The sequence below is a fragment of the Paramormyrops kingsleyae genome, chromosome 25 (assembly GCF_048594095.1).
Source record: "Paramormyrops kingsleyae isolate MSU_618 chromosome 25, PKINGS_0.4, whole genome shotgun sequence".
In the NCBI taxonomy this organism is placed as follows: domain Eukaryota; kingdom Metazoa; phylum Chordata; class Actinopteri; order Osteoglossiformes; family Mormyridae; genus Paramormyrops; species Paramormyrops kingsleyae.
In genome coordinates this window covers 27,605,127-27,628,422 of record NC_132821.1, presented here as the reverse complement: position 1 = coordinate 27,628,422, position 23,296 = coordinate 27,605,127, and the positions used below count along the sequence as shown (strand labels likewise).

Below are 23,296 nucleotides of genomic sequence, written 5' to 3'. Positions count from 1 at the left end.
TTCTTTACGAAAAGGGAGCTTGGATTATATTTCTATCATTTCTCTAGTTGGTTCAGTTGCATCTACGAAACTTTGAAGCAGGTTTTTCAGTCTCTCTAGGAGTGATCACTTATTCAGTCTTTGGCAACTTACAAAAGGGCCTTTAAATCAAAATATTTCTTTGCTGTTCGATGGGTTTGTAGGGAACCCTTAGTACCAACAGAGCAGTAAACATTGAGTAGTTGTTACTGTAACATTTGGCCCATTGTATAAAATGTAAAAATGCAGCAATGTGAATGTGAAGAATTTGTGTCACAGATTCTCCGTAATTGTGCCTTTTCTCATTACGCCCTTTACATTTAACATCTAACAGTTATCCTCTTAATGCCCTATCGATAACTAAAACTGGCATATGATTTATCATTCTTTGTAAGGCTTCCTGTTCTTAGGAGGCAAACATCAGAGTTATTTTCTCTCCAAGGCCTTGTCCCTCTTGCTACAAGCTGTCTGTCCATCATATCATGTGTAGCTTGGCACCTATGCTAATTATTCTTAGCAGATAGTCAAAGCTTTCCGCTCTATTTTGGCTTCGTTATTTAGGCTACATTCTCGGTCCCCGACATTGCGCCAGCCGCCCTTTCAATATTATTCTTGTTTAATTTCCCTCCCTTTCGACCATCTGGAACCTTCCGATGTCTCCCAGGTGCTTCCCCCGGACCTCAGCATCCCAGGCTGCTTCAGTAACCGTCCTCTGTCGCTGTCACGTGAGCGCCACCCGCAGGTGGTCGTTGAGAGGGTGTGATGTGGCCTGGCGTGGTGCTACTTCAGGCAGGGGCTTATGGGTAAACACCTGAGCCCTCCACCCCCCCCCCGTACCGCTTGCGGTTGCCGTTATGTGTGCGATAATGCAAAACGGCATCGGCTGCGTCATCGCGGTGGCGATGGTGACGTTTGTGCCGAGGACATCGCTGACGGGAGATTTTTCCTTCTTTCGGTAAACCACAGACTGCCGGCTACAAAGTGTCCAGCTGTGCTCATTGCTGCCTTCTCCCTGGGGAGTATGATTGCAGTTGAGGAGGACGGGAACATGGAATCGATACTGCCCAGAGTGGGCGGCACCAGGACTGAGCCGGGATGTGGGAATTTAGCCAAGAGCTAATATACGGCCCACATCCAAGGCTGTGTCTGTTCACACTGTTCACTTTGCAATGTAAATGTGAGGTTTTAAGACGGGCCTGTTAGGGATCGGCTGGAGCTCTCCCGTAGCTCCATTCGTTCTGAGCCACACGGCACACTTTTATTGCTCAGCTGTTTCACAGGATGACGAGTCCGGCTCTCACTGCGTAGAAAAAACCAACTCGACGCGGCAGAAAGCGCACTTAAAACCCAGAAACACACTTAAAACGCACTTAAACCCGGAATGAATCCTGCTGTATCGACAGTTCACATTTTCGCTCCCTTTGCTGGGAGGGGCCTCTGAGTGGAAGGTTGCTGGTTCAAATCCTATATTTGGCAGGGGGTGCCATATAAATGGCTGACTCTGTTTTCAGACCTTGGGCTTCACTCTCTCCTCAGTGTGTGTGCATGTTTCGAACTGAGCTGTGTGAAGACAAGGTGCCTCATGTGGCAAGAGAGGGCAGAGTCCACCCAGCATCGCAGGCTCGCAATAAAAGTCCGCAATGTCGCATGGTGTGCTGATAGTGCAGGATTGAAAGCAGGGTCACGGTATGTGGCCGTCACCATGCAGGTAGGCGCCGTGGACAGAACCAGAAATTCAAGCTGTCGTTTTGACGCCTGACACGGAATGCAGCATCTCCAAAAATGGTTTAAGTATTAGAGGTTCCGGGCTAAAGTCATACCCAAAACAGGTGCTGGGATTTGACAACAAACCAAAGGAACGAACCACCCCCCCCCCCCCCGCCCCACACACACACACACACACACACACACCCCGCCCCCGCCCCAGAAGAAGGAAGTGATAAATACACAAACAACAAAGAAGCATTGAAGGTGGTACCTTGATTTTCCCTGAGTGTGAAGGGCAGGTGAAGGTGAGGACCTGGGCGGCGACAAGAAATGGCAAGGGACCCCATGACACAGTGATGGCCAATCACAGGGCGGCACAAAAAAAAAAACTCACACGACAGCCAATGAGGAGTTCTGAAGTACACACTAATAGCTCATATACTCCAATAAAGGAATTGAAAGAGATATTATCCTGAAAAGTGCTGCTTTTTCGAAGCTGCTCTTGTCAGCTATCTGTTATGATCAGCTATAAGATTTTTTTTAAACCATCAGCTGCCTTCATTTAATATTGAGAGTTGTCTTGGCAAACGCACCATTCACACGTACAGACACCTGGGCAACTCCAGTTCACGTTTGCATGTTTTTTGGACTGGAGAGTCTGGAGGAACCCCCACAACGGGAGAACATGCAAATTTCACACACACAGAACCAGGGAACTGAAACCAGGCCCCCAGAGGTGTGTGGAAACCGTACTAACCCACCGCACCTCCCACACGACTGAAACAATAAACATATTTAACTGTCAATCCTGAGCACGGCATGGATATAATAGGATTATCATATCAGGGTTGCTAAGCAACAGTTGCCATGGCGTCAGTGACATGGAGTCATCAGTAAGTTAGATGCTGACAATGGATGAGTTAATCCTGACAGTGAGTACTCTTATGATAGGACAGTCAGGGATCCCAAAAGGATTACCGATCTTGCCATATTAGTGAAAATGTGTCTCTACAGCTATATGCTCTTTGGGGCCCACAGGGGTCAGGGGTCAAACACGTTCACTAGATTCTGTACACGGGGAATTTCTGCCACGTTAACAACATCTGACGATAAAGCGGCGAACCAAGGCGTGATACCACTCCCAAAAAAGAGCAGACTCTGGATTCAAAAGAACCGAGGCTGTTCAACAGAAACCTTCTACTTTATATTATAAATTATAATTATCTGTCAAAAGAAGTTTTCATAATAATCTGTTAGATCCAGCTGTGCGTTTTCTAGTGGCTGGAGACGGCAGTGAGTGTGGAGACATAGCTGACTGCTGCCCACGTGTTCGTGCTGCAGAGGAACGCCGAACCACACACACTCATGCACGCACTCACACACACACTCATGCACACACACACACACACACTCACGCACGCACACACACACAGTGCTATCCACTGAGCAACCACGCTGCCCAATAATTGATGGAACTCAGAATAGAATAGAATAGTGACACTTCATTAATCCCGATGAGGAAATTCTCTTTTCATCTACCCTATCTGGCTCTCCATGAGACACACAGACACATATACAGGTGACAGCAATCTTGGTGGGGGGGGGGGGGGGGGGAATTAACAGTGCAGGATCAACCAGTGTGCAGCACCTCTGGTGCCGAGGGTTCGGGGCCCTGCCCAGGGGCCCGATGGCAGCAACCTTCCAATCAGAGGCAGAGTCCCAACTCACGGGGCCACGCACCTCCCCCGATATACTGGTATTGCTGACTGTTGAGTCTCTGTGGAGAAAGACATTCCTCAGACACAATGCCGTGCAGAAGTGTGGCAGGAACGGAGGTATAAGTTTCTCTCTGCCAGAAAAGAAAGAGCTTACGTGGCATTCCCATAATTCAGTCTCTGCTCTGGTTTAGCTGGAAATCTTACACACATCTTACAAATCTACGTCCTTCAGAACCCCTCCCTGGGGTTTAAATGGTACAGCACACATCTTATCCGACCCCATGACCTTCAGCTCTATTAATAACATTCGCCTCTGCTTCCTCCTTTCTGGAACTAGAGGTCGTCACCTGATAATGACGCTCAATCTTTGATTCATCGTCACACAAGCTGGACAACAGCAGCCCCGGCAGCTGACGGAACGTCACCATGACCCAGGATTTATCCTCTGAATGTAGGAGCAAGGTCATGAAGGGAGACGGAGGGCGGAGCAAACCATTCCCAGGTGGGAAGGGGTGCGTTTTTGAAAGGGAGCAGCTCGATAAGTTATAAGCAGGACACGGAGCGTGTATGGGAGATAAAGATCTACGCCAGGAAAGGACAAACAACAGGAACAGGCCGTACCTGTCTGGATGTAGGGTGGTGACGGTCCACTGGGCTCATCCCAGCCCATCTGCTCTATGGCATTCTACCTGTTTAAGCACTCCATGCGAAACATACTGCTACGTCATCCCAAGACACCCCCCCCCCCCCCCCCCAATCTTGCGGTTCCAAGTTCTCGATAAGCCTAATTTATCCTAATCCTCTTTTGCCGTTTTCCACATTACAGTTTCCTGTTAGAAGCACTACTGAAACGTAGATGCATTCTCACCTCTAATACGTTCCTACTTGTCAAATCATTAGAAGCTGGGTTATGTTTTTTCAAGTACTTCACAGTTAGGGTCGATATCACGTTACGTGTCAAGTTACGTCGCTTTATTATTTAAGGAAGGTATACTTACACACCTCTCATTCTGCATGCTAGATAACGCAAAGGCAGTATTGCGACTTTCAATTCAGGCCTTCGAACTGCAGAGGACAGTCAGTTGCCAAACTGCTACCCTAAACTGCAAACAAAAGCTTTGTACAAGAAGTCAAATTAGCACAGATGATGGCAGCTGGCAGCTGTACAGCTCTATAATGTTTCAAAGCCTGCTTGCGAGATCTTTCTGACATAACACCCAGTAGACATGCACCTGATTATCAACATCTTACCTTTCCACATTTTGGCAAAACCTGTTTTCGCTTATTCTGCAAGTGTTCCCGGATGTAAACCCGGAAACTCCGGAGAAATAAATGCTTGCCAGCCTGTTCTTAGTGCCCATGCAATGGCTGAGTTTGGTGGTGAGGCACCCGCCTAATGTCACAAATGAGAAGCAGGCTTCTGATCGTGTTTCTCTTTTGTTGGCTGTATGTATTCTTAGGTACTTCCTCATACCATCCAAAAGTGACTTAAATGAACTGGTGCCTCTGAATTGTCTATAGTGGGTGAATATGTGGCCTTTGATGGACTCCTGGGTAGGGTTTGCCCTGCCTTCTGTCCTCTATGTCCTGTGAGAGGCTGTGTGTGACCTCTTTCTGGATTTAAGTGTTTATGTAAGGAAGACATTCCGCTACAATGAGACCTCTTGTGACCATGATGCCGAAATGACTGACTCATAAAATGACTGACTCTAAAATGACTGACTCTAAAATGAGGACAATGAAATGACTGACGAACACTGAAATAATAACTGATGCTGGAATCATGACTGACGTTTAAATTATGACTGATATTGAAATTATGACTGATGGACACTGAAATGTTTGACGTTGAAATGATGACTGATGGACACTGAAATGTTTGACGTTGAAATGATGACTGATGGTGAAATTTGACTGATGCTGAAATATTCACTGATGCTGAAATTATGACTGCAATTTATTCCAGACCTGGACATTTTAGCACAGAGAGGAACACTCTGAAAGGTGTCCTCCTCTTCAAGCAGTGCATACAGACCCCCATGTCACTGTGTCAACCCCGAATCAACCCACCCCTTTCCCTACAAGGACCCCTTTGTTTGCAGGTATGTGAAGAGAGGTACTGTAAAATGGGGGGGGGGGGGAGGGGACAGAACCTCCTTCTGTCTCAGGCAACCGGACCCCCGACCGAATCACTGCTCTGTAATCCATGCCATGCCATGAATTTGCGTTTGGTTCTTCCCATTTCTGGGGAACGAGTTACTGGCCTGAGAGATGGCCGACCTAGCTGTCTGCTTGCTGATCTCATTGCTGGTTGGACAGCTAGGACTGCGAGGTGCGTACAGAGGTCACGGGATCAAGATATGAAGTGAGAAGCCGTGGCAGCATTAGTCAGCAGCTTCAGCGGACAGCTAGTCACCACAGCCCTGGGGGGCCCTCCCCCCAGCGGGCGGCCATAACCAGGACCATCGTGATCCTCCAAGGTGCCCTTCATAAATGAGCCTTTGGTCTAGGCTGGCTTCATCCTAATAAGTCTCTCTTAATTAAACAGGTTGAGCGAAAGCCTCTTTTAGCCATAAAAGGGTTACAGACAGTGTTTTTTGCAACGGGACCCCCGGCCTGTCCAAGCCTCAACCTCCCCCTCCCCCTCCGCCCCGTCTCCCTCAGATGAATAGTGTTCCTGTTTTGGAGCCCAGGTATGAGGTTTCTAACGAGTTTGTGCTCCCGTTCCAAGGACGTGGAAAAAAGACACACGGCACCACCATCTCCTCCTGTGCCATCAGCTTTTGCCTCCCATTAAGCTTCAGGCTGTAGGAATGCTTGCCTCATTGGCCAGAGAAGCTTCAATAAACACTCAGCAGGTGCACTGAGCCACAAGGAACTTCCTGGAACTGACTATGCCACTGGAATTTATGCATGTTGGTGAGTCACATGACATGTCACATGCTTCCCTAGTCTGGGTCTTTGAGATTTTTCCAGTAGGATTCAGACTGTTGATTCCCTAACACAGCTACTGTATGAGGTCAGAAGAGTCAAACCAGCAGAGCTGGATACCTGTGGCTGAGCTAAACGCCTACCATGTTGCTTCACCACGCAAATTAATAGCTGCCTCTGAGCTGGGCTCCTCTTCTTCTTGGCACGCTCCCTCCCTCTCGCCCCCTCAGCTTTTGTTCTTGCGCCTCCCTCTCTGGAAATGGAGGTGTGTGTCGACAGCTCCCTGGCCCTCCCGTCCTGGGCTGGCTTCACCCCCACCTGCATGGAAACGCTGGTACCAGGCCCGACTAAATGCTGATGCCCGGCCCGCCTGGCCGGTTCAACAGTAGTACGAGCTGCCTGTGGGGGTTTGGGATGGATTGGTCTCATATGGGCACATAGGCGCCCTTTGAAGGCACCAAGGTACTGAGCACTGACCCTCTCAGCAGAGGCAACAAGGTGCACTGCAAAAATCTGAAGGCCTGCTGCTGTCAGTTGATCCTCTGAGCCAGTATGAGTTGAGCCTGCATACATGTGGGCTGATGGACACATGCTGAGGCAGCTGTCAGACTATGAGGCACCCTGGAAGATTCTGAGCTACACTTAGCCTGAGACACCCTGACAGAGTCTGAGGCCCCCTGACTGAGTCTGAGCCACACTGACAGAGTCTGAGGCCCCCTGACTGAGTCTGAGCCACACTGACAGAGTTTGAGGCCCCCTGACAGAGTCTGAGCCACACTGACAGAGTTTGAGGCCCCCTGACAGAGTCTGAGCCACACTGACAGAGTTTGAGGCCCCCTGACAGAGTCTGAGCCACACTGACAGTCTGAGGCACCTAGACTCAACATTCACCAAACAGCCCAATGCTCGTACGTTACAAAAAAAAGCTCACTGAGAAATGTCCCAAAATGGATTCACCCGCCTTCGTTTAGCATTAGCCTGCGTCATTTTTCTGAAGTGCAGTTTACCGGAAGGCCCTGGAATGTGGCACAGCGATTCCAAGAAATGCTGCTTAGTGGCTCTTTATGGGTAACGAAGGTACAGAACTGGTTTGCCCAGAGTACCCGATCACTATCGGCATTCAGGACTAGCAGATGAGGAGGACTGCAAAGTTCTGCCCGGGGTAAAGAGGCACTGCATTTCACTCACATCAGGGTCAATGGCTGCCATAAGGCAGAGACATCAAAGTACATATAGTGAGGGCAGGCTAACTGCTAATTCCGTAAGGACGCTAATTCTGTAAGGACACCTCTGCGTTCCGTTCTCCATGGCGATGTTTGCCATTGTGCCGTTGCTGCCATGGTGACGCTTGATTGGATGGACAGATGGAACGCCAACAGACAGTCTCCGCATCCGATACCTTCCCTAGCTCCTGCTTACATCACGGACACCCCCCTCCCCCCGCACCTGCCTGACAGGGAGCTCCCCCCCGGCATCCCACTGTTACTCTATATATTCCCGTATCTCACGCCCTCCCAGCAATCCTGTCTCTGACCTGTCTGACCGGACCTTCCACGCCTCGTCCACACGATACAGTACCCTGGGTTGGGCATGGGGGGGTGGTGGGGGGGGGGGGTGTGGTGGGGGGGGGGGGGTGCATCGGTGCCGTGTTCTGGGTCAACGCTCTGAGCCTGCACACTCCCCCGGCGCACGCACTTATTTAAAAAAATAAAGCAGGTTGTAGAGATATGACAGCGACTTCCAGGGGAACTGCAACCGGAGGCTTGCGAAACGCAGTTTCCAAAGAAAGCTCCACGCAGGCAGCTTGGCTGAAACGACACCCACATTTGCCCCGTGAGGCGAACCCCCGCCCCCCCCACCCCCGCAAGCCGAACACTAAACCTCTGCACAGGTGCCCCCGACCGCAGCGATGGTTTCCAAGTGACAGGAATACCCACGGCACCCCTGGAGGCGCGCTGGCTGGGGCTCGCTGCCCTCCTTACCTCCTCGTGCGTCGGACCGGGAGGGCCAGCCAGCCGGCTGGAGTTTCCGAGAAGTCCTTCAGCGAGTGTGGGTGGGTGCACGGCGTCGGAACAGGTGCATCCCGTCTGCCTACCCCAGGCGTGTCCGGCGTCTCCTTCTCCCTCGCTCTGCCACCGTCGTGATCCCTCCTCCGCTGCTGTCCTCGTGGCTGTCTCACGGGGCACCGGAAAACAGGAAGCCGGCGAGATCTTGGGAAAGAGAGCGAGCGATTAGCGCGAGTCCCGGCGCAGTACCTGCCGCTCACGGACATAAGGCTCACATTCCAGTGTGCAGGGGAGGGGAAGAGAGGGGAGGGGAGGAGGCGGGGGGAGTTTAAAGGGTGCTGACAGACACACGCACACGCACACGCACACGGAAACGACACGCGTGTTCAACCGAGCTGCAGCCGGACAGCGGCACGTCCCATAACGAAACGTGAAAGACAGCAGGGCACAAAAAGAAAAACAAACAAGTGTCAAATAAACAAAAAGAGAGCAGGAGATAGAGAAAGAAGGGAGAGAGAGAGAGACCTACTGAGGCTGTGGGAAAGGCAGAGTCCTCTCTGCGGTAGCAGTGGCTGGGCTGTCTGTACACTCCCTGCTCTGAAACTCGCCAAACCTGAATCACTCTCCCGGCACCTCCGGCATCCCGGACGGCTGCACCACGCCACGCCGGCCCCAAGCTCAACAGGTGGCTTCTGTCAATAACATCTCCCTAACACGTCGTTCACGGTCTCCCTTGCCTGCCCCTTTCATTCTGCTTACCTGTGCGGGAGGTCAGCTAGGAGATAGGAAAGGTAAAAAGCAGACAGCGGAGAAGAGGAGGAGGAGGAGGAGCAAGGAAATGACATTCTGCCCCAGGACAGGAAAACCTGTCGTGGATCAGGAAAGATCGCTGACCTGTCGTGATCATGACTGACGATCTGAGTCCACATACCTTTGTAATAGACGTAAAATAAGGTACTTCCTTTGTGCGATTTCGCAGTCCCTCGTGTGCTAGTTAAGAAAACAAGGTCCAGAGCATTCTCGTGACCCAAATGACCCGTTCTCTCACCGAGCACCGCCGGCTGCTCTTACTGGTTCTGAAGCGGGGTCTCCGCGGCCGACTCCTGGAGACCTTTGACCTCCCCGTCTTCACCCCTCAGCTTCGGCCCGGGGTGTCGCACTCCGTCTCCCGGGTGCTCGATGGAGCAGCGTGTCGTCTCAGGGCGCTGCGTGGGAGGCGCTTTAGAGGAATCGCTGAATAGAGAAGTAGCTCCGATTCTCTTTCTGTTTCAAGAAACCACGCGTGCAGAGACACAGTGGGGGGGGGGGGGGGGGACACCGGCGTGGTGCAAGAGGAGGGCAGAGGACACCGGAGTTAGGACCTGAATGAGGATCCCCCCCCCCCACTCACACCTTACGCTAGGGTCCCCCACACATGCACAATGCAGCAGGGAGGGTGTACTACTTAGGGTAATAGCCATATACACTGAAATATAAATAAACTGAACAGTGCACAAATGGTGACACCTTTCTGGTACTGCAGGTGACAGAAATGCCACAGCATGCTCATCCAGCGGTAAATGAGCCAGGAAATAATGTCTATGACCCTCGTATGATCGGCCCTGCTGAGCTTTTGGGTGTTAAGATCAATCGCACATTCAGGGATTCAAGTATCTTTATTTGTCACCTGCAAAGTATACAGTCAGACTACAGCCTGCAGTGAGATGAAAGTTAAATGTAAAGTAAATAAATGAAAGAATAAAAAAATATATATATATAATAAATATGTAAATAAGGAACAGAAAGATAGATTAAATGAAAAAGCAGAGATGTGCTGCACGGCTAAGATAAAGAGCCTGTTGTGTATGTAAGGAGCGAGTGTTAGATTGTAACTGTCTAGGGGGTATTTAGCAATCTATTGGGCTGTGGGTTGAGGCTCCTTCTGAGTTCATTCATTGGGAAACATGCGGAGGACGACCTAGAGCAGGATTCGGCAATTCATGTTCAACCACGGGCCAGTGTTTTACAACGGCGCTCACTGAGGGGCCAGCTTAGTTTTTCAGGCGCATGACACTGGAGCTAAGTTTTGTGTGAATATTATTTATTTTTACAATGACATTTTTTTACATCAGTAATATTAATAAGTAGTTGCTCGTGCGACCTGAATAGGACATGCGGTTTCAGAAAATGGGTGGGTGGATGGAATATATAGCTACACCTGATCGGTTTAGTGAGATACCATCTTGTGTTTTTAAACGCAAACTGAAAAGTGAAACCTCCGTCAGGGTGTCAAATATTTTTCTCGGCGGGTTGGATCTGGCCGGTGAGCTGCTATTTGCTGACCTACAGTACCGGTCAAGACTTAGGATACGTCAAGCTGCCTGAATAGGAGGGTGATAGTGTTGCATCACATGACCTGGCCATCTGACCTAAACACAGTAGAGATGTTTAACAGAGGAGTCTGACCAGAGAATGAAGGACAATCCGCCAATGAATGCTCAGCATATATATGTGTGTATATGTGTCCCAGGAGGCCACCTCATGAAACTGGCGTAGAGGAGAAAGTATGGTCAGCCAGTCCCCGGAGAACATGGGGTTAAGGGCCTTGCGATCCAGGGATTTGAACCAGCAACCTTCCGAGTCCACAGAGCTGCCTCCTCCCTCAACAAATTAATTTTTATTTTATTTTTTTCTTGTCAGTTCCTGATTCAATATATGTTATAGTGTTGATATCTTTATAATTGTTTTAAAATGTAGAGAATGGTACAAATAAATCTTTCTCTGGGTAGTTGTGTCCAAACTTATGGCTGGCACAGTACGCTCTCTATTCCTCACCTCATCGTCATACCTCTCCTGTGCATTGAGGCCCCTTAAACGGCAGACAGACCCATTTGGAGATCCGTAAAGGGACTCGAGTTCAACCTGCCCCTTACAGTTTCGCTGAGAAGCAATGATAGGCTTCAGGATCAGAGAGTCGCTCTCACCTCACATCCCTGCCTTATCCCCATACTGCACCAGGATGAGAGCTTCAAAGGCCCCTGAGCCAGGCTTACCTTGTTCGGGGCCCCCGTGGGACACTGCCTACACTCCCACACACCCTGCCCCCCCCCCTGTCAGAGCCACAGGAACAGTAACCATCAGAGAAGCACGTCCTCCAAAGGAAGGTCCACGCAATGTCCCCGTGACAAGGACATGGAACCGAGATGAGTCACGTGTTGCTGCAACAATCCGGCTGTCCGACACGCCCTGGGAGCGGGATCGTCACTGCTGGAACTTTTAATAGCGCCGTAGAACGAAAAAGAAAAACAGAGGTGAATTCCAGATCCTCTGTTGAGGCCGCGTTTGCATATTTTGGACGAGCACCAAAGCGTCAAACCCCACAGTATGAGCAAAGCCCTATTTTTATGGCATTAAAGTTAAACTTCTCCCGTGAACGTAAAGAATGCACCAGCGGCATGCAAATATATGCATTACGCATGCGCTTGCAGAGCAGCCGTGCGGCCAGTGGCTTTCTGGGAACAGTGACATACACACCGGTTTGAGCCAAATTGAAACACAACGCAGGGAGGCAGTTTCGGGATGGAGCTGGAAGAGGAAGCAACTCTGACACAGAGAGGCGTCGGTGATGGCTTTGGAGCGAGACGCTGAGAAAGCCGGGTTTGGGCTCCCGCTTGAGGAACTGTTCCAGTGTCCATGGACCTCAGCGGTTCCACCGCAAGCCTGTCCCACACTGATGGGCGGTTACATAACCGGCAGACGGTACCGCCTCGCCACGGCATGCAGGCCACACGGATTTTCCAGATTGAACTGGAGACGCTTCACGTGTTTTCGCTGTGTTGACATTATGCTGGGTGAGCAGCCCTGTCACCATCCAGGCAAGGGTCCACAATACTGCCCCACAGAGGTGAAACACAGCAACTGCACTGACACTGAAACTGAGAAAAAAGGTTTTAAAGTGTTTTGACTGTCCACCTTTATGTGGAGCAGGTAGGTAAATGGTAGCATTTTTTTCAAAGGGGAGTATAATTGAACTAGGACATGAGATAAAACCTAAAAGAACCAAATTCGGTCATAACTCAATTAAATACGATAAAATATGCAGTTGCTGTGTCCCGCCTTTACGTGGCAGGAAGGTTGTTGTAATGTTGCTAAGTTACAGCAAAGCATGCTGGGAGGATTCTGGGAGACAGCTACGTGCCTCAGAAGCCAAAAGTTACCCTGGGGCGACCTCTAGCCTGAGCGGCCTTTCGCCCCCTTCAGGGCGTGGTGCGTCTAGCGCTCTAGGGCTACAATTTCCATTCCAGTCTCGGGTTGGGAGCGCAGACCCGAAAGGTACCGGCGATCGCAGTGCGGGGTCCCGCGGCACAAAAGGCGAGCCCAGTCTCAAAGGCCCTCGTTCAAGCGATCTGGTGTTATACTCCGCGATCCTGTTACGCCTCTTTATGGACACTTCTTCCCGGAGGGAGCGCCACGTTGTGAGAAGAACAAGAGTGAGACGGAAAAAGCCTTTCAGCGCTGACAAAGCGGCCCCTAAACAGCCCCTTCCGTCCATCGCAACGGAAAACAAAAGAAAGCGGAGAAGCAAGGCAGACACAAGCAAAATCCCTCCACAAGGAAATTTCTCCGGCATTCATCGCAGTTCAGCCTGGGGAATGCAGAGCTATCGCTCCCCTCCTATCTAAGAAAGACCAAAATCATGACGACGCCCCTAAATCTGTTTCCAGCGCACTTACACGCTGTTTTTGGTGAAAATAAGACAGTGTTTTATTGTCGAATGCTGCAGTTAACATGAGTTTGCTTAAAAGACACAAAAACACACAAAACAGAGTTTCTCACTCAGCTTCAAAGGGATACCAGCTCGGCACTGATGAATGTAAAATTTAAATTATGTTTTGTTCATTCGGCGGATTTGAACCAGCGACCTTCTGATCACAGATACTGTGCCCGAACCCACTGAGCCCCATACTGCCCCCTATGGGGCAGTTGGAAGTTCAGTACAGCAAGGAGGAGGAGCAAAGAGAAGAGGCTACATTTCCAGATACACGACAATGTCTTTGTTTCACGTCCTTTACACCTTAGCCCAAAATAAGCTGTGTTTTTCCTCAGATCTTATCTCAAAGTCTTGTTCCAGATGCTTATCACTTAACCCTAAGCCGATAGGTTGGCCATGTTCAAAGAAAATGATCTGACTTCCATTTTGTATTCCAGGCTGCATGTCAAAGTAAATATGAGTCCGTAAAATATAGACACCCCCCCCTCCCCTCCCCCCCCGGATCCCTGGAGAAGTCACACTTTATTATCACATGATATAAAACTTTTCCTTTTCTTGACCTCAACTGGCATGTCTTGTGATAGGGAGACAAAGCGCTTATCGAGCTCTCCGCTTGTGCAATAGTACGATAAACAAGCGAGTAGCAGCTCAGCGTTTCTTCTAGCAAATACAGCATAAAAACATGCTGGAGTCTTTCTACAATCTCCCCATTTCTCTGATTGAGCCTGAGTGTTTACTCTAGTGGTTTCCAATCTTTTTTTTTTTTACAGTGAGCTACTTTTGCAAAGAAAATACTTTGGCGAGACACCGAATGGAGACGACTTATTTCATATTTCGGTACATTTTGCCGATGGGGGGTAGGGGGGAGGGGGAGGCACTGATCAGAAGGGAATAGAAGTTGTTTTGTGACAACTTAACAACAGACCGGTTGGCTACCACTGAAATAATTAAGCATTATCTCTTAACACTCTTGAGAATCGATTTCGAATCATGACGCGATTCTCCAGTAGATTGAGATCAGCGAGTTGGGCAGCCCTGATTTACACATGGTGTCTCCGTCCAGGCCCAAGACAGCTGAACGTGACTAAGACCAGCAGGAGGAAATGCTGATTATGGGGTCTTACTGCTAGACTGTTGATCAGCCCAAAGCTACTAAATTACTGGAGGAGGGGGATGAACTGGCCAGAGCCCCAGGGGCTGCTTCAAAGCCAGACACCCTGGTGTCCAGAGCCCATATATGAGGTTCGGTAAAAATTGTCAACTCACAGAGGGGTACATTCTGGGTACATTCTGGGTACATTCAGGGTACATTCAGGGTACATTCTGGGTACATTCTGGGTACATTGTTGCAAATTTTACCTGATCGTCTGTTATCAAAAGGGACACTCTGTGAAATTTGCTGCCCGGTATGGGGGCCCGCCCCCCCCCACCTCCTCTGCTACTGTATGGGGCCCAAGGTCAAAGGTCACGGTCCTGCCTGAAGCATAATATTCACAGCAAACGCACCATCGGGGCATCTGTACATGTAGGTTAGCATCTGTTTCCATATTAGCAGAGTCACCAGGTTTTACCCAAAGTACCATTTACACAGGTGCACAGGCGTCTAGCTTGGATCGAATATAAGTTTATCACATGTCAGATTTCTAAGATGTTCACCATATAAATATGTCGATTCCCTAGCTGACATGCTACCAGTGTCACCTGATTCTGACTTTTGCAAGCGTGAAAAAACATCAGAGCTTTAACGTAAACATTCACAAAATTACACTCTAAGATCTCATCCTGCCACTTACGCTGATCAGGGCCAATGTCAATAATAAATCAACCTTGTTCCCAGAGTTACAGTTTTTTCCACTTTTAAAACTTTGTACCTTTAGCGATGCCAGCCCAACATGTTCTTGAAACCAACTTTGTTTGACTCCTCCCAGGCCCCAACGAGAAGGAAAAAAAGATTAAATATGAGTCTGGTGGAATGTGTTGTAGTCATTTCAGAGTCAGAACCTTTATTGACCAAGTATGTTAAACATACAAGGAATTTGTCTTGCTGGGTGTGCCCCAGTACGACGCATAATATGCAAGACAATTCAAGACAGCATTCAAGTACGTATGCAAGAAATTCTACACATGCTTTTAACGCGAGACCGTCCACCTACCGGCAGACGCAGTACGGGACGCAAAACAGGGGGAGTAAACAAACTGGGAATGTAAGTGAACGAAGAGCGGTGAAGGTAGTAGGAGATACAGGATCACAGCTGACTAAGGGGCAAAGTGCTTGCTGTTAGCAGACCAGCTACTTCAATTATCTCAGAAAGCACCTGAAGCGCAAGCTTGATTCTCATGCCGTAAAAGATCAGACGGATGATCTTTGGGTGGGGGGGTGTGTGAGGGGTACAGCGAAACGAGGTTAGTGGGCTGGGGGAGTAAGCAGCTGGAACAATCGTGGGTCTTGCTCAGCACCTTCCTGTACAGATTAGACCCTTATTACTGGAATTCCAGATCAGCTTACTAGCCGGCAGACAGGGGTTCCTAACCCAGAGCAATCGCGGCAACCAGTCACGTACGAGCCACCATACACCATAATAAGCCGCACGCCTGGAAACGAACCGGCCCCTGTCGCACATTTCGGGAAGGGCACCAGGAATTTTCATTCATGCATTTTATGACACTATAACCACAGAACTAAATGGTGTGACGAGTATGAAGCAATTTTCTCTTTCATGCAGATAAATATAATTTTCGCCAATTATTCTTCTGTGGATACACAACTTTTCTGGACATAATAAGGTCAGGAAGACTAAGTTTTATCCTTATATGTGGGACATAATTAACACAGGGAGCATGATAAACAGATCAGAGCAAGTTGCTTATTATTACATGCCTGTGGATTTGTGTGATTAGTGACTAGATTTAAGCCATAAAGCCTGTTGTGCAATCATCCAGAGGCTGCTCAATTCTTCTATAAATTACAGACTTCACAATCTGAAGTTAACGCTGCTGTAATTTATATGCAGTCAATACTGAAGTTGCAAGACATGGTGTCTTTGTCCTGTATGTAGTGCCCTCTAGTGGATGCGCAATTGTCGCACAATAACACTCTACCTGTTTAATTGGATGTTAAAAGCCCAGCCTTTCTATTGTACATTTCTTCCTCACCGCAACAGTGCCTTAAGGAATCCCGAAACAAACACTGCCATCAATATATATATATAAGTATATACCAGAGAAAAATGTCCTGAAAAAATAAAATTCTGTAAAAAGCGCAGACGATAATTCTAGCTGCTAAATGGGATCCTGCCAGCAGAGGGCAATCTAGAGCCAAATGTAGAAAAACGCTCCGTCTTTCCGCATGAGTCAATTCACTTCCTAACGATTAACCAAACTGCTGACAATCTGGGCAAAGCACAGCATACAAGCCTGCAGAGACGCTTCCTTGTTAACTGGCCATGAGCTCTGCTCGTGTTCCTGCCCCCTTCAATGGCATTTTTAAATTCTGCCTTTTTTATCATGCAAATACTGTAGGGGGAAGTAAATGTAAATATCGCATCACTAGAGTTCTTTTCATTTTTTTAAATAGATCTTTCTATTATACACATAGCATTATTAATTTTTCCCTCATTTATTATTGATTTTAAATGTCACCCTCACCTGGAAAAGCAGTGATGATGATGATGATGATGGTGGTTAAGTTAATGGTGTATTATAGCAGTGTTTTTTATATAAAAGGTCTTCGAGTCACTGGGGGTTATTGAATATGCATCTAGACAAGCCTTAACATAGTGGCGCAGGTACTTCACAGGTGATGCAAACCTGAATGCTCCTTCCATGGCACTCCAGCTCCTCTCCATCCCGGCCGTCCAGTCAGCTGCATCTCCGGTTCTCGTCACCTGCACATAGAACATAAGAACATAGACCCAGGGCTCCCATGTATCTTGTTTGATTTCTGCCTCATGGCTTTTAATACCAGACAAAGAACATAATTCTGCCTCATTCCACCTTAATGGACGTAACAGCAGGTTACTTCTGGTTAAATTGAATTTTTTTCTTTTACATCCCTAGAATTTACAAGGTAAGAACTTCTGAAATTCCCTAGCATGAAGGATATGATTCTTTAACAGGTGGAAAAAGTTCACTGATACCATAAAAGCATAAAAGGTGGATTGTACCTCTACGAATATCTTTTAAGGAGGTTCAGATTTAATCACACATGCCACTACAGTATTTAGTTAGAATGGTCCTGCCAGCTGTTGTGGTGGGGCATGATGGGAAGGAACAATCAACAGTGCGGCTCAGTAGCAACAAGGGGATTTTATTGAAATGATTAAACAGACAAGAAACAAAAGGGATCAAAACAAGAATGGACAAAACAGGGACACAAGAAACTATGACAAGACAAACAAAATGTACAACATTCACAGAAGCACTGGCAAGTAACACATACAATGACCAACCGAGGAACTGGGTAAAGGCAGGCATGGGTATACACAATTAACCGGGACTACACAAGAAACAGGTGTGGGCCGTTGATGAATTACCCAAACGAAAAAGCTGTGGATAATAAGGAACAAGTGTGGGTTGTTAGCAATCACGAAGGACTCGAAAGCTAGGAAGGCAGAGAGAAGCAAGATGGCAAGCGACACCTGCTGGCCAAATGAGGAAATGAGGGACAAGACAGGGACCATCCTGGGGGCCATTGTTTATTCTGGATATTAATTATTAAAAGACAATGCTCCAACATTCATACTTCTTATGTCTAAACAGTGGCATGTGTCTAGAGCTGTAACAACACATTAACTCTTTTTGCATTGTGCTTTGTTTTTCACTAGAATTGGCTGGATACACAGTTCCAAAAACACTTTATAGTAAGTTACAGATTGCTGGTCATGACCATGAGTAATCCAGAAACACCAACAAAGCTGTTTTAAAAGACTTAACAGATGAATATTGACTGGTCCGATTCACAGAGCTAGTCTGGAAATTAAAGTGGAATAATCCTGGGAATTATGGTGATCCCATTTCTTGGAAGAAAACCTTTCCCCTACAGTTCACCCTAAGAGACTCACATAACACACAGAATTAATAAAATTACCCAAGACTGAAGCACTTTCTCCAGGGGTACAAAGCAGGTCTAACGGCACATGGAAAAGTGACGTATGAACTTGGCTTAAGCCTAGCCGCTCAGACAGGCTGCTAGGATTATTGTACTGCCCCTCCTGGTGAGAATGATACTGCATTTTACAAGGGTTAACGCAGACAGCCAGGCCATAGGGCCCATAATCACAATATGATATTTCATTGATATATCGCTCAGTCTGAAACTGTACTGAAATGGTACTGTTCACACACAGCAGTACAGTCAATCGACTTTACAAATAGAAAGTAATGAGGCAAAAAATGACACATTATCGATAAATATTGATTATTAGTTATTATCAGACGTGTCACATGTATGATACAAATACATAATGATTCAGAAAACAAATTTTAATATACATGCTTTCATGTTGCAGCAAATTAGTTATGACGATAGGGCTTGACCATTGGACCATTGTAAAACTGCTGGTGTAAAACGGCTGGTGTGAAATCAATGGTGTAAAACGGTTGGTGTAAAACTACAGCTCTGCGGCTCTGCGGACAGACCCTTCTTGACAGGGCTGGGGTTGTGGTTCGGTGGGTAGCACTGTGACCCTTTTCTGCCTCAGCTCTCTTCGTTCAATGTTTTGGATGTTCTCACTGTGATTTTTGCCGATATTCTCTATAAACCTTGCGACAGACTGACATCCCAATGTTCTCTGGAACAGGCTGTAGGCTCCCTATGAACGAGCACCAAATAAACAGCACTGGAAAACCACTGCATGGTCAGTCACATGACGCTTTCATCTGTCCACACTGCTAACGTTCATTATTGGTGCCATTTAATCATAGGATTATAAAATATAAAGAGGAAAAGAGGACATTGATTTTTTTTACTTTAATCCTGGAAACACAAGCTGTAAAACAGATTACATTTATTTAGCAGAATTTCAAACAGTTTTTGTGTTATTTATTTAACTGCCAGCTACTGCCAATTTTGAGCCTCACATTGGGAATCTGAAACTGTAACTGGCGCTATGGCTTGGCCAGCTTACTCACATAAGCATACAGTTCGATGCAGCTCAGCAGGTATGTCCTCTCCAAATGTTTCCCCATCCTCTAATTAAATGTCAGGTGCTTTGTCTCGAACCTGCGTAGGTGATGGCAGCGTATCGCTGGGGATTCTGTGCAGTTTTTTAAAAAATGACACTAAAACACATACCGATGCATCTCATTTAGCAGACGCACTAAACCTTGGTGTTTAATTAATGCCCAATGCACACATTACATTATCGTCAAAGGCTCTGTTTACATTTAGTTTAAAAATTCATCTTGGGCCATCGGGTCACAAGTGGACAGCTGAGACACATCGTCGTTTACGCCTGCGTCTGTCATCGCGTCTCTACGAGGTGTTCAGCTGACCACTTGCGCTCAGACGTCCTTACTGTCCCACGCACGGTTATTGTGACATCAGATCGCAATACCTCATTTACACGTATTCAGCGCTGTTCCAAATTCAGGGGCTGCATCCTTCAGGGGCTGCATTCGAAGCCCAAATGTGTCACAGCCGTGCGACAAGACTGCCCCATTTCTAAGGCATTTTCAAATGCAGCGTAAGAATGAATCCTTCCTTTGCCGAGTCTCGAAGGATCCGCCTGATGGGTCCTTCTCACTCCAACACCCAAGATTCATTGTGCAGGGGTCAGGTGGGGGTCTCCCGGCCAGGCGACAGGAGCGGCCCTTCGTGAGTCAAGGGTAAGGCCAGAATGTCTCCTTTGACAAAGCGTTCTGTTCGACCTTCAAAAAACGCAGCCTACGAAAGGTTACACCTCCATAGATTGAGTCCTTAAAAGGATTAAGCCCCCGATATTCATACATAAAATCACATGTTAATGCCAGAAAATCGCATAATTTTTCTAACCCTAACCCTAGCCTCAGTTTGCTAACCCTAACCCTAATTTGGGGTCTTACGGTGATACAACAGGCTGTTGGAAAGTAGGAAATACGCTACTAAAGCATGCTAAACTGTGGTTTCCTATTTTATGGGGCCCAGATCTGTCATGAAATCACATGTTGATGCCTGAAAATGCCATACTTTTTCTGACCCTAAACCTAGCCTCAGTTTGCTAACCCTAATTTGGGGCCTCAAGCATCCATTTCCTCTTTCCAGCTCCCATGGGGTGTCAGTTTTGCGTTGTTAGTCTCAGTTATCTCCCTGCCTTTGTTTGACCTATCAGGGTTCCTGTTTCTGGCTTCATGAGTTCAATTTATTAATAAAATCCCCTTGTTGTCAGTAAGTCACACCAGGTTTGGCCTTCCATCATGCCTCGCGTTAACAGATTGCCCAGGAAGCATTTAAAACCCAAATGTAAACAGGGACAAAAGTGCTTCATCTGAGTTTTTATTTTATCAAACAAATGAATTAATAAATCACCACTGCATGCACATTTCTGGGACAGCCTTACTCACACTGATGTCCCCAACTGCATGGTCTGAGGAAAATCTCCTTCATACCCATGCTTTAAAATGTACTTTCAAGCAAAGATTAATGAGTAATTTGGCGGACTTGGACTGAGGGACCTTCAAATAAAGATAAAATGATCTGTTTTCATATTCATTTAATGTAGAAAATATCCGACAAGCCGGAAATGCTAATTAAACACGTGGCAGCATATAAAACTCAATTTCGCCAAAGAGCTGACTCGAACATACCGGTATAGTTATAGCTACTTTCTGAGCTCCACTGAGGCAATAGCACAGTGCTAAACGAATTAACGTTTAACATTAACGTATTTTACAAGCGCTTTTCTTTGGCAAATTAATTGTTTATAACTGTCTCGGCTCTAGTGAAATCTCCATTCAGAGTGGTGGCGAGTGGTGCGCAGGGTGCAATCTGTATGCATTGGGGCGCTGAATGCGGCGTTACAAGCGCATCGTTTAACGCTGACTACTTTATCAAGATGCTTTATGTCAGCATTTAAGGGTCAGGACCCTCTGGTTAGACAGCCAGCAGGGCGCTCCGGTTCAGCAGCACTATGTAAATATGCTGGTTCCTGCCTGAGGGCATCCCCCCGCCCCGGACTGGGAAGCTGGTTATTTATTCAAAATGATGCATTTCAGTGTCAGAGTAACTGGTACCAGGAGAACCCGAGTACGCACGGCGGATTACAGGAGCGGTTTCAGATGAGCGAAGCCGGGGCACGTGAAGGATCATCTTTCTTAACCATTCATTTTATTTAAGCTTCGCTTCTCCCTCCCCCATCCCCCCCCTTGCAGCGGGCAGTTTCACATTGATCAACCACTTTTCCATTTACCGCCTCCCCCCCCCGCATAAAGCGGAGAAGATGCTGTGTTTGCTTTGGCTGTTCCCTGCCCCATTTTACATGGCCTCCATATTTCTGTTTCGGAAAGCTAACGATAACGAAACGACAACGGTGTTAGCTTTCCTGAAACTCGAATAGGGCGCTAGGGGCTGAATGTATGTCCCCCGTCCCCGAGATTTCAATCAAACTGACCGGACAACTTCTTTGTCCTGTTTCGCGGATTCAGTGTCATCTCAATCGCGGGTGTTTAAAATTTAAAGGTAATTTGCGACGCTAAGTGGAAAAAAACAAAACGACCTAGCAGTGAATGATTTTGTTTAGGTTATTGTGACATGGTGGAGGCAGAAGAGCCGGTAGGTCTTGGGGGCGTTACCACCTGAATGCTGTGTCACACACACACACACACACACACACTCTGATCATTTGTACTGCTGGTGTGTACTGCTCCTCTGGTAAGATGGTGACGCCGAAGGTGGCAGGCTGTCCTGTCTCCCTCTTCCAGGATCTGAGCCTGCAGGATGAGGCAGACTCCGTCACAGATAAGCCTTCCACACCGCTTCCTGGGGCCCCTCAATGGACGACAGCTGGGCCCCCAGATCACGTGTACCTCCTGGCGGCCACCATCTTCCAGAGCTTCCGCTTGGAGACGTCATCTGTGTGCAGGCTGGTAAATTACGGGGAGAAGATCAAGCCACCCGTGCCCAAGGCCAAGGACGAGGCATCCCGGCATTGGGCCTACGAGCTGGCCTTCAACACCTTCACCTGTGAGTAACATGGAGGAGCAGAGCGTGATGAACAGGGCTGCCAGGTCGAGAAAATGAGGGTGTCGTAAAAAGCTGGTTTGGAGTCTGTTTTATAGTAACATAGAATGCACAGCTGAGATATTGAGATTTGCACTCTTTAATAACAGCATTACCTATATTAAGAAGACACTTTTGTCCAAAGTAAAGATCATACAGAAGGGTCAGAGGGATTTAAAGGCTTTACTCATGGGCCCAACGGCAAACCACGTTGCCATCTATGGGATTTGAACCGACGACCTTCTGATCACAGGCAGAGCCACACAGCAGGCCAGAGTCAATTTCACATCAGCATTCGTTATCTGTTCCAAATCTGTTTGCCAGAAGCTCCTCCTCTCTGATCCTCCCTTGTATGTTGCTTCAGACAAAAGCGTTTGCTAAATAAGGCGAATGCCATGTGAATATATGCGTATCATGTTCAGATCTTTGAGTGAATTTGTAATGTGAATAACAGTGCCCACAAATGACATCAATGAATAGCAAAGAGCAGAAGGCTGATTGGATGGCGGATGGTCCCATGTTCCTCCAGAGGCTGATTCATCTACAGAAACGTCCAGACGTACGGCACCTTAACACACACAGCTCTGAAGCAGACCAGAATGGATTTCATTGTGTTTCAGTGGTAACATAAATCCATCTCTGATATGGAACTTGAGGATTAAGGGTTTCCTCATTGTGATAGGACGATCAAACCCTTTGCTGAAAGACATTCTATCGTTTTCTGTCGTACAGCATTGACAATTTGCATTGACAATTTGTTATTACCGTCAATTGATGCTGATCTGTCTAGTTGGGAAAACAGCAGACTGAAATTTCTCCAGAATCCTGTGTACTATCAATCCCAACATGCCATCTGTCTGATTACTATACCAAACCTTGCCTGTTCGTCTTTGTCCATAAAGTGGGAACACGGGTCAGTACTGATAGTCTTTCGTACTGCAAAATCCCAGATTCTTCGTAATATTTAGTATCC

General features: G+C 47.5%; 1 protein-coding gene across 9 annotated transcripts in view; it reads right to left on the bottom strand.

Moving 5' to 3' along the window:
- The window catches only part of LOC111853082 (RNA-binding protein 47), a 28,322-nt gene extending 18,721 nt beyond the window's left edge, over positions 1-9,601 (bottom strand). For 3 of the 9 annotated variants that reach the window (XM_023829614.2, XM_023829615.2, XM_023829616.2), the window contains exon 1: positions 8,357-8,874. In XM_023829614.2, coding sequence (XP_023685382.2) covers positions 8,357-8,646 — 290 coding nt within the window. In that variant the 5' untranslated portion in view covers positions 8,647-8,874. The other 6 variants (XM_023829617.2, XM_023829622.2, XM_023829619.2 and 3 more) reach the window with 6 other exon arrangements.
- Positions 9,602-23,296: the final 13,695 nt, after the last annotated feature.